Raw genomic sequence first — 12,507 nt, forward strand, 5'->3', positions numbered from 1 at the left:
AGTTCATCATAATTTATTTCATCTGTAGCCTAATAAACTGCATGCTTTCCTGAGGCGTAGTGTGAGGACCACACACCATATCATCGCGTGACTCCAAGTTTACTTCGATATGTTGAATATGATATCAATATTTGTGCATAAAGGCGTTTCCACCGCTATTTCTCACATAATTAATTGTACCGACCAAAAAAAATCCCACCATGTCGAACGAACAAATTGTCTGTAGACATTACAAATTGTTTCCATCAGCCCGGTCCTGATTTTTTTTCATGCATCAGATAATTCATCCACATGAAATGGTTGGATGGAAACCTGGTTATTGAAACAAAAGGTGTCAATAAAATTGTGCAAACATCCTTTCTGAATTTAAAAGTAACCCTAGAAATGATCATCTAGTTCTTCAAAAGTATCTAAATCTGATTACAATGTTTTTGCTGGTAAGTTAGTGGATTACAGTTAAAACACCTTCAGTGTTTAAAAAAAAAATCCCATCAGTTACATGGGATCCGTTACTCCCCAACTCTGGTCAGTGTGTGAGACAGTTGGTCATTCTCTGGACTAGCTGACCACACTGAAATGGTGTGTTATGTTGTGTTAACCAGCTGTGTGTCTCTCTCCTCAGGAGTCCGGCAGTGGGGAGGAGGACCGGCGCTCTCAGCCTAGGAGGTAAGACAGACATGCACCCCCTAACATCATCACTCTTGTTTGTGACACTGCAAATCTCACTCTGTGCCATTGTGAAGAGAGACCCTGTGCTATTGTGAGAAATGTGGCAGTAGGCAGGTTTCCATTGACCCAGGTTTATTTGACAAAAGCAACGTCGCAAATAGAAATCATTGAGACGTGTAATGTAGACTGCAGATAGATATAGGATACATTTTCTAAAGATCAACAACATGTTTATCCGTTCGACGGGTGGAACTTCCTTTAATTCGACAAATGATTATGGAAATTGTGTTTTTTGAATAAATGATTATTGCCAAATCATTTTGAAGGTACGTAGGGCACGTGATGTCACTGCGTAACTATAATGCTCCACTCCACAATAGATGCCGCGTTTAAAACAACTGGGAACTCTGAAAAATAGGAGGTCAAATCATGACATCAGTGATCTTCAGGTCAGAAAGTCGCTCTAGAAAGAGCCCCTAGTTTCCGAGTTGGAGGGCTGTTCAAATCGATTTTTCCCAGTCGGAGCTTGTTTTTTTTCCCCAGAGTTCCCAGTTGTTTTAAGCGCGGCATCTATTGTGGAGTGGAGCATTATAGTTACGCAGTGACATCACGTGCCCCATGTGATGTCAATGCACCGAAGTCTGATATTTTTTGAACGCAGCATAATTGTAAACGCCTAGGTCTGGCAAAATAAAAAATGTCAACTATAAGCATTTTTCTTTGCAGGACAGGTATGGTCCTGACTTTCAAGAATGCCTGATTTGCTTCACCTTGCTTTTTTGGTTGGCTGGCAAAAAAAAACTGTAGTTTAATTTTTTAGGTGTGATGTCATTACGTCCAGCTGTTTTCTTCGACACAAGATAGTTGAATGGAAACGCACCCTAGCAGGCAATTGTCACATCTATTTTCTATGCAAGTCGACAAATCACTGGACAAGTTAATGGAAACATAGCTAGTGACCTCACAAACAGCACCTGTGTGAGCGTTCTGTCCTGTGTGATTGTGACATCATAAAGAGGTCCTCTGTGATTGAGACTACATAAAGAACTCTTGTGCGAAAGTACTGTCCTGTGCTATTGTAACATCACAATGCGGTGTTCTCCCTTTGTTGCCTAGGGCAGTGAGTGTCTGAGCTTTGGAATCGTTGTAGATCAGGTTTGTCATGTCTCTGTCCACCACAGACTCCAACTGAACAGCTCTCACATAACACTGCCTTCTGCTCGTCTGTTTGTCTGTGTGTTTACAAAAAAAAGTCTGTACTAGGGCTTCTTCTCTTCCCAATGCTTTATTTGTCCCTTTTTTGTCAGAAAGGCTCAGTCATGCATGGCCTGTGTTAATATTGGCACTGCAGTTCTCTGACTGTCCACTAGAGAGCAGTGGAGCTTGTCTGAGTCTGTCAGGATGTGGGCCAAGAGAGTGAGAACAGAACATGGACCACAGGCCAGTTTGGTGTTTCTGTTATCGCACTGAGAGAGCGGTCTGTGTTTGTGCAGCTGGGAGTGAAATCAATATTCACGAGCAGCAACGTGTGTGTGTGTGTGTGCACTTTTGAGTTTTGTGTGCCTTCTCATTAAAAGAAGGGATACAATTCACTTTAGAAAAAAAAAATATGCTATCGACTCAACAAATACACATGGAAGCAGCTCACACAACACGCTTAAGAAGGCTGTAAAGTGAAACGTCTGTGTACGCTATCCCTGATGCAGTGAAAATAATTAAAAACATTGAACAATGAAGTAAGCTTTATTATGCATTTACATTACATTTACATTTTCGTCATTTAGCAGACGCTCTTATCCAGAGCGACTTACAAATTGGTGCATTCACCTTATGATAGCCAGTGGGACAACCACTTTACAATATATAAAAACATATTTTTTGTACAATATTTTTTATATTTTTCTTGGGTGGGGTAGGGGAAGGGTAGAATGATTACTTTTATCCTATCCCAGGTATTCCTTAAAGAGGTGGGGTTTCAAGTGTCTCCGGAAGGTGGTGAGTGACTCCGCTGTCCTGGCATCGTGAGGGGGCTTGTTCCACCATTGGGGTGCCAGAGCAGCGAACAGTTTTGACTGAGCTGAGCGGAAACTCTGCTTCCGCAGAGGTAGGGTGGCCAGCAGGCCAGAGGTGGATGAACGCAATGCCCTCGTTTGGGTGTAGGGACTGATCAGAGCCTGAAGGTACGGAGGTGCCGTTCCCCTCACAGCTCTGTATGGCAAGCACCATGGTCTTGTAGCAGATGCAGGCTTCAACTGGAAGCCAGTGGAGTGTGCGGAAGAGCGGGGTGACGTGAGAGAACTTGGGAAGGTTGAACACCAGATGGGCTGCAGCGTTCTGGATGAGTTGTAGGGGTTTAATGGCACAGGCAGGGAGCCCAGCCAACAGCGAGTTGTAGTAATCCAGACGGGAGATGACATGTGCCTGGATTTGGACCTGTGCCGCTTCCTGTGTAAGGTAGGGTCGTACTCTGCGAATGTTGGAGAGCATGAACCTGCAGGATCGGTTCACCGCTTTGATGTTAGCGGAGAACGACAGGGTGTTGTCCAGGGTCACGCCAAGGTTCTTTGCACTCTGGGAGGAGGACACAACGGAGTTGTCAACCGTGATGGCGAGATCATGGAGCGGGCAGTCCTTCCCCGGGAGGAAGAGCAGCTCCGTCTTGCCGAGGTTCAGCTTGAGGTGGTGATCCGTCATCCACACTGATATGTCTGCCAGACATGCAGAGATGCGATTCGCCACCTGGTTATCAGAAGGGGGAAAGGAGAAGATGAATTGTGTGTCGTCTGCGTAGCAATGATAGGAGAGACCATGTGAGGATATGACAGAGCCAAGTGACTTGGTGTATAGAGAGAATAGGAGAGGGCCTAGAACTGAGCCCTCGGGGACACCAGTGGTGAGGGCATGTGGTGCGGAGACAGATTCTCGCCACGCCACCTGGTAGGAGCGACCTGCCAGGTAGGACGCAATCCAAGAGTGAGCCGCGCCGAAGATGCCCATCTCGGAGAGGGTGGAGAGGAGGATCTGATGGTTCACAGTATCAAAGGCAGCAGATAGGTCTAGAAGGATGAGAGCAGAGGAGAGAGAGTTAGCTTTAGCAGTGCGGAGAGCCTCCGTGACACAGAAGAGCAGTCTCAGTTGAATGACCAGTCTTGAAACCTGACTGGTTTTGATCAAGAAGGACATTCTGAGAGAGATAGCAAGAGAGTTGGCTAAAGACGGCACGCTCAAGAGTTTTGGAGAGAAAAGAAAGAAGGGATACTGGTCTGTAGTTGTTGACATCGGAGGGATCGAGTGTAGGTTTTTTGAGAAGGGGTGCAACTCTCGCTCTCTTGAAGACGGAAGGGACATGGCCAGTGGTCAAGGATGAGTTGATGAGCGAGGTGAGGTAAGGGAGAAGGTCTCTCGGAAATGGTCTGGAGAAGAGAGGAGGGGATAGGGTCAAGCGGGCAGGTTGTTGGGCGGCCGTCCATGATAGGATGGAAGAGGAGAGAGTAGCGGGAGAGAGAGAGCGAAGGTCGCGATGGCGCATTACCATCTGAGTAGGGGCAGAGTGAGTAGTGTTGGAGGAGAGCGAGAGAGAAAAGGATACAAAGTAGTGGTCGGAGACTTGGAGGGGAGTTGCAGTGAGATTAGTAGAAGAACAGCATCTAGTAAAGATGAGGTCAAGCGTATTGCCTGCCTTGTGAGTAGGGGGAGACGGTGAGATGGTGAAGTCAAAAGAGGAGAGGAGTGGAAAGAAGGAGGCAGAGAGAAATTAGTCAAGGGTAGACGTAGGGAGGTTAAAGTCACCCAGAACTGTGAGGGGTGAGCCATCCTCAGGAAAGGAACTTGTCAAGCTCATTGATGAACTCTCCAAGGGAACCTGGAGTGCGATAAATGATAAAGATGTTAAGCTTGAATGGGCTAGTGACTGTGACAGCATTGAATTCAAATGAGGAGATAGACAGATGGGTCAGGGGAGAAAGAGAGAATGTCCACTTGGGAGAGATGAGGATTCCTGTGCCACCGCCCCGCTGACCAGATGCTCTCGGGGTATGCGAGAACACATGGTCAGACGAGGAGAGAGAAGTAGGAGTAGCAGTGTTTTCTGTGGTAATCCATGTTTCCGTCAGCGCCAAGAAGTCGAGGGACTGGAGGGTAGCATAGGCTGAGATGAACTCTGCCTTGTTGGCAGCAGAACGGCAGTTCCAGAGGCTGCCGGAGACCTGGAACTCCACGTGGGTCGTGCGTGCAGGGACCACCAGGTTAGAGAGGCAGCAGCCACACGGTGTGAGGCGTTTGTATGGCCTGTGCAGAGAGGAGAGAACAGGGATAGACAGACACATAGTTGACAGGCTACAGAAAAGGCTACACTAATGCAAAGGAGATCGGAATGAAATTAACTAAACATCTGGGGAAGCGAGGCCTCCCTCACTAACCTTTCACTGAAACACTCAAATACAACTCTTCCAACTTCCACTTTAGAAATTATAATTGCTGTAATCTACAGTAGTTCAATGTTTCCAGGAATAGACTAACTTAGTTTATTCAGCTAGCTAACTTGGTACAGTATTCTTCCATGAAAACCGCCCAGGGCACCGTATCCTATGACGCCATAGCTAACTAGCATGCTAGCATCCAATAACACACGGTTTAGCACCAATACTTGGTTACAACAAACTACCAATGGATCATTCATGTCCGTGTCTAGTTCCTTTCATAACGCAGAAGTAATTTAAACGTTGGCTAGCTAGCACAAAGTCCGTCATGCTAGCTACACAAGTGGACTACACATCTCGAATGTTCAGAAAGTGAAGCTTACGTTGCAAAATTCTCATTGACTAAAATGATACAGTACTGCTAGCTGGTAATGTTGGCTAGCTAGCAGTGTCTGCGGTGTTGACTGTTTGAAAATGTAGCTGGCTAGCTAACCTTGATATTTTCTCTATACTGCACCTTTGTCTTTGATACCAAGACAACTATGTAGCTAGCTAACTTTACACTAATCAAATCGTTCCGTTGAAATGTATTTAGTTGCTACAGTACTGGTAGCTGGTATAGTTGGCCAGCTAGCAGTGGCTGCGGTGTTGCTACCCGCTAGCTAGCTAGCTTTAATGGTCCAGGTAGTGGGTTAGCTAGCTAGCCTCATGCTTCACAGGGCTCAGACGAATACACTACAATACTTACCTACAATAACTACCTGGATAAACTACCTACAATCTAAATGCATGGTTTAAGCTTTACTCTACACATATAAAGAAGAAGCCAAGCTTACCTCCCCGCTTAGAGGAACACAACCTCACCCCATCGCTCCTCACACCCCAATAAGGTGTATTGCGGCCACCAAACTTCTTCCGTCCTTTAAAGCTCCATATCTCCCTTCTCAGGCTCTGGGACCTGAGAGGGTGGTATGGCTTGTGACAATACTCCATGCATCTCCTCCGCTGAGAAGTCTTGCGACATCTTTTTAAGTGTGAACCCATAACACCCATTTTGTTTGAGCAGCTCACACTATGGAAAGTATTTAATCAACACACACACATACACACACACACATACTGCTGTTTCCAGCCACTCCAGATTGAACCTTTTCAGGCGAACTCTTCGCGTGGCTCCTATTTCCAGATGCTGCCTGCCTGGGGTTGTTTGTGCGTCCTGGTGTGCTGCTAAGACCAAATGGTGTTGCGTTAAAGGGTAAGAACAGGGGTCGTCCTAATGCCTTTTAAACTGTCAGATGGACCTGTGTGTGTGAATATACTGTACCTGGACTAGATAGGCCTAGTTCTATATGGATAGGTGTAGCGTTTGTCTGTTTCGTTTCTGTGGACAATCTACTACACTGTGAGAAACACACTGTTTGGGGTCATGTTCAGGAGTGTGTGTGCACGCATGCATAGAGCGGGCGGTGGGTTGGGGGGGTTTCATCAGATTGATGTCTGGTGTCTCTCGGCTTCTATCTCCTTGACCACCAGCAGTACAGTAGTTGGACCTCTGTCCCAAACCCTGCTGCTGTAGGTCAACCGGTGGTTTCACTCCATTGTTCTACGGAAGGGGCACAGAAGTCCCCAAAACAACATCCAAGGTCTTTTTAAAACCAAATTGAAGCCAAGTTGTTTTAGTTTGGGAGGGTACCAACAGAGGTAAACGGGCGTCCCGCCCCAGCATCTATAATGGAAAGGGTGCTCTGCTCTGTGTATTGACTCTGAGTCAGTAGCGGTTGGACATTGTAAACAGGAGGACGTCACTTTTATATTGTTCACTGTAAAAGTCCCCTGGCACAGGTACAGTATTAGCCTCTGGGTCACGTTGAGTGTGTTAGTGTGTGTGTGTCTTTGCAGAGTCATAAATGACTGATTTATCAAGTCTAATGACACAGCAGTCAGGTGATTGGCTGTCTCAGGCTTCCAAAGGTTGTGATTGGCTATATCAGGGCGAGGTGTGACTTTCATCAGATGCCTTTTATTGTTCTTGATAGATAACTCGTATGCTGCATGCATACAGCAGACGTTGTATTGAACCCAGATTGCCAATGTGACTTGGAGTGTACTAGCCGTCTGAGCTAAAGGCGACTCACGCCACCTCCTCTGCACATGTACATATGTCTATTTGCTCAGATAAAATTACATAAACCTCTGCTCTGTATGCAAGGCCCTTCAACAGAAATAGTTTACTGAACAAATGAATCAAACTACCTGAACTGAAACCCCGGTATGAGCTGGTCCCAGAGAGAAAATCAACCAGGAGCCAATGACATTGAATGCTTTCACAGCTTTACCACACCCTCTTGCATCAGACTTTGGGTTAGTGGACTTCCCTGTTTATCTGACCACAGTGATAGTGTCAGATACCCATTTGTACCCCACAGCCTTCCATCAATCTGGCTTTGGATGACCACTGTGTTTATCTGGTCACAGCTTTAGTTAGAAGTCAGTGTTCCCAGTGTTAATCATTACCTCAAAGAGCCTGATTACCCACACAAGCACACGTTTGTTTTAATATCCTTGTGGGGACTAAACAATTGTTTCCCATTGAAAAATTATATTTTCCCTAACCCTTACCCCTAATTGTAACCCTAAACCTATCCTCTGCCTAAAACAGCCGTTTTCCTTGTGGGAACCTGCGAAATGTCCCCATTTGTCTGAATTTTCCTTGTTTTACTATCATTGTCTGGACGTCTGGTCCCCACAAGGATAGTACAACCAAAAACACACACATAGGAGAAATACACACTTGGGTCTATGTCCCAATACTTACACTGCTCAGAACATACAGCCAGGTGATATGATGAGGAGGGAATAGAACATACAGCCAGGTGATATGATATGAGGAGGGAATAGAACATACAGCCAGGTGATATGATATGAGGAGGGAATAGAACATACAGCCAGGTGATATGATGAGGAGGGAATAGAACATACAGCCAGGTGATATGATATGAGGAGGGAATAGAACATACAGCCAGGTGATATGATGAGAGGAATAGAACATACAGCCAGGTGATAGATGAAGAATAGAACATACACCAGTGATATGGTGAGGAGGAATAAACATACAGCAGGTGATATGATATGAGGAGGGAATAGAACATACAGCCAGGTGATATGATATGAGGAGGGAATAGAACATACAGCCAGGTGATATGATATGAGGAGGGAATAGAACATACAGCCAGGTGATATGATGAGGAGGGAATAGAACATACAGCCAGGTGATATGATATGAGGAGGAATGGAACATACAGCCAGGTGATATGATGAGGAGGGAATAGAACATACAGCCAGGTGATATGATGAGGGGAATAGAACATACAGCCAGGTGATATGATATGAGGGAGGGAATAGAACATACAGCCAGGTGATATGATATGAGGGGAATGAACATACAGCCAGGTGATATGATATGAGGAGGGAATAGAACATACAGCCAGGTGATATGATATGAGGAGGGAATAGAACATACAGCCAGGTGATATGATGAGGAGGGAATAGAACATACAGCCAGGTGATATGATGAGGAGGGAATAGAACATACAGCCAGGTGATATGATATGAGGAGGGAATAGAACATACAGCCAGGTGATATGATATGAGGAGGGAATAGAACATACAGCCAGGTGATATGATGAGGAGGGAATAGAACATACAGCCAGGTGATATGATATGAGGAGGGAATAGAACATACAGCCAGGTGATATGATGAGGAGGGAATAGAACATACAGCCAGGTGATATGATGAGGAGGGAATAGAACATACAGCCAGGTGATATGATGAGGAGGGAATAGAACATACAGCCAGGTGATATGATATGAGGAGGGAATAGAACATACAGCCAGGTGATAAGATACATAATGAGGGAATTGAACATACAGACAGTGTATGTGATTTATAACTACAGCCAGTATATTTGATGAGGAGTAAGAAATGCAGCCAGTGATATGATGAGTAGGATAGAACATGCAGCCAGGTCTATTCTGAGAGGCAAGAACATACAGCCGATGTTATGTGAAGGGAATAGAACATACAGCCAGGTGATATGATAGAAGGGTATGAACATAAAGCCAGGTGAGAGAGATATGAGGAGGAGTAGAGCAGACAGCCAGGTGATATGAGGAGAGAGAGAGTAGAGAGAGAGAGCCAGAGAGAGAGAGGGAGAGAGAGAGCAGAGTGATATGATGAGGAGGGAATAGAACATACAGCCAGGTGATATGAATGAGGAGAGAGAGAGAACATACAGCCAGGTGATATGATGAGAGAGAGAGAGAGAACATACAGCCAGGTGATTGATAGAGAGAGAGAGAGAGAGCAGGTGAGATGAGAGAGAGAGAAGAGAACATACAGCCAGGTGATATGATGAGGAGAGTAGAGACAGACAGCCAGGTGATATGATAGAGGAAGAGAGAGACAGCAGGTGAGAGAGAGAGAGAGAGAGAGAGAGAGGTAGAGAGAGAGAGAATAAATATGAGAGAGAGACTAAAACAGTGCATCTGTGATTTAAACCTGATAGCAATATTTGTTGGCAGAAATGTTTGGTGAATTAATTAATCATGCATTGAACTGCATCCAATTCTGCCAACAATGCCTTAGTGTACGTATGGAATGTTAAGTGAAATATAACTTTAAAACCTTTTTCAGTGAGAGAGAGAGAGAGAGAGAGAGAGAGAGAGAGAGAGAGAGAGAGAGAGAGAGAGAGAGAGAGAGAGAGAGAGAGAGAGAGAGAGAGAGAGAGAGAGAGATTTTTTTCCATGCGGTTGTAGGCCATGGTGACAGTGTGTGGACACAGACCAAGTGACATGGCTGGTCCGACAGTAGAGTGTCTTTGTTTGTCCGGGATCCTCTGTTTCATTGGACAGTTTCAATTTCAGCGGTCCAACCAGAGAGGTAGAAGATGAGCTTGGCAGGGCTTTCCAAACTTTGTCCTGTCAGACGCCCCCCCCCCCCCCAAGTGGTGCACGTTTTGGTTTTTGCCCTAGCGCTACACATCTGATTCAACTAATCATCAGGCATTGATGATTTGAATTAGATGTGTAGTGTTAAGGCAAAAAACAAAAATGTGCACCCCTTGGGGTCCCGAGGACCGAGTTTGGGAAACACTGAGCTAGGGAGACAGAGGAAGATTCCCACACACATATTGATGTGTACACACACACACACACACACACACTGCACCTTTTCCTGCTTTTCCCACTCAGTGCTGCAAACATGAGCTCAGCGCCCTAGTGAACAAGGTTTCCACAAGCACAGCGATATCCTGCTTCTTGTGTGTTTTGTTAAAGAGATCGAGACAGATCAATCGTTCCATCTGAACAGAGGAAAGAGAAGCAGGACAAAAAGAGAGACGTAGTGATAAGAGGGAGAGAAAAAATGTGATAAGTGAGGGGAAAAATAAAGAGAGAGAGAGAGAGAGAGATGGAGCAGGAAGGTGATGATTGGGTCATGAGTGTTCCTCTTGTAATCAGTTATCAGTAGAGGATGAGAGGTTTCTCTGTCTGTCATCAGCTGTAGTATCCAGACTTTAACAGCTCTGAATAGTATACTGTTAGTTTATTGGACCCAATCATCATTTTATATAACCACTCACTATCTTATCTCTCCCATTCTATACATCTATAGATCTGCTATATGTTAGGATGAAATGTCTGTGATTTAAATGAGATTGGTAGAGATGGAATCTCTTGACGGAATCCTTCCATGATCAGATGCAATCTCATCGCTGCACACTGCTGAGTCATCTGACCACTACACCTCAGTCTTTCCTCTATACCACTGAGTAGAGGGTCGAGGACAACACAGCCACACACACATTCTGCCAGACACACAAGAAGACAATACACACAATAAACACAAATAGAAACACCATACACAGGCTCACACATAATGTGGTAGGATTAGGATACTACTTGTTCTTGTGATTTGACAGCTGAGAATATGAAAATGTTTGTTGGTTAAGCCTGTATTATCCAAAACATTAAATTTAGGCCTCGATGTATGCCACCTAATACCTAGAAATCAACATGCTAGCTTCACTACCAGATAAACAGCCCCGGCTAGGACCTGGGTCATGTCATCTCCTCGGGTTATCTGGTTGCTGTTGGATTTCCCAATCTTTGTTCCGTGTTTGTTATCGTCGCGTCCTTACTGGAAGGAAGCTGAAAACACCGCGGTGTCGTGTGTCGTTGCCGCCAGGCAGAAGGCGACCTTTTGGCGCAGATCTAGGATCAGCTTTTCGCCACATCCTGTAACCATAACGATCATTGGGGAGAATCACAACGCCGATCTAAGATCAGTGTCTATGGCTTCAGCGCTACACCTCCTATCCCCGCGGAGCCCGGATTGGAGCACATGTGCGCAGTCTCCTCCCTTTCTCCCGGGTAGTAGACTTTACCGCAGCCTAACTGCGGGTTGAGAACATTCAGGATATCATCATCGGAACAGAAAACAGCTCACACAGATCAGTCACTTGATCCAGTCTAGCGTTTATTTGGCACCAATAATGAAGTGGATCTGGAGAGCGAATTGTGAAACATTTAACGCCAGTTTTTAGCGTTTTTATATTGATTTTATTTTATTTGTTTACTTTTTTATTATGATAATGTTAGTGTTATTACATATATGGACTTTGGACTAAACAGAGAGGACTCGCGTTGTTTGTTGCGCTAGTGAGTTGGTGCTCGTGCGCGAACTGTGTATTTGGATGAAATAAGAGTTTGTGGTTCAATTCGAAAACTAGACATCAGTGGCTTGTTTTTCGGTGTGTCCCCGATCGTGGTCAGTGCAGTACGGCGGTTTATGGTCACCGGTGCGTAACCAATCACATGGCCGCTCTGGAGTGAAGGAAGCCTCGCCACAGCACCACCGGTCACCCGCTCCCTTCCTCCGTCCTTCACATCGCAGCGATGCCTCCCGGTGTTGTAGCCCCGTCTCCACGGAGCTCTCCGGGCCGGTGCTTCTACGCCTTGACACGGTACTTCATAGAGGACTCCGTCATCTCCCAGAGCAAGATTGATCAGCTGTAAGTTTCCCGTTAAGGGGTCCAGTTGAGCACCTGCTCCCATCTCTAGCTCCACATTTTACATTTACATTTTAGTAATTTAGCAGACGCTCTTATCCAGAGCGACTTACAGTGAGTGCATACATTTTTCATACTCCACCATCTACCCCAACCGATTTGCAGTGAGGCAGACAACTAATGCTACGTTTACATTTAGCTACAGATTGTTACACCAGATAATGTGATTTAACCAAATATTTTCGGTGTCCATTACTTACTGGGAGTTACAGGATAGGTACTGTGGTGTAGCACAGAATTTTCGACCAACCTTAACTTGGCGATAACATCTTCATATATTCTAAAATGTCGTC

At 45.3% G+C, this 12,507-nt stretch overlaps 1 protein-coding gene across 1 annotated transcript in view; it reads left to right on the top strand.

Moving 5' to 3' along the window:
* LOC121542000 (protein phosphatase Slingshot homolog 1) overlaps window positions 1-12,507 on the top strand; it is a 44,450-nt gene that overhangs the window by 14,278 nt on the left and 17,665 nt on the right. The window contains 1 exon segment of the mRNA XM_041851420.2: window positions 623-666. Within this exon segment, the coding sequence (XP_041707354.2) occupies window positions 623-666 (44 nt within the window).

The sequence above is a fragment of the Coregonus clupeaformis genome, chromosome 27, assembly GCF_020615455.1.
Source record: "Coregonus clupeaformis isolate EN_2021a chromosome 27, ASM2061545v1, whole genome shotgun sequence".
Classification (NCBI taxonomy): Eukaryota; Metazoa; Chordata; class Actinopteri; order Salmoniformes; family Salmonidae; genus Coregonus; species Coregonus clupeaformis.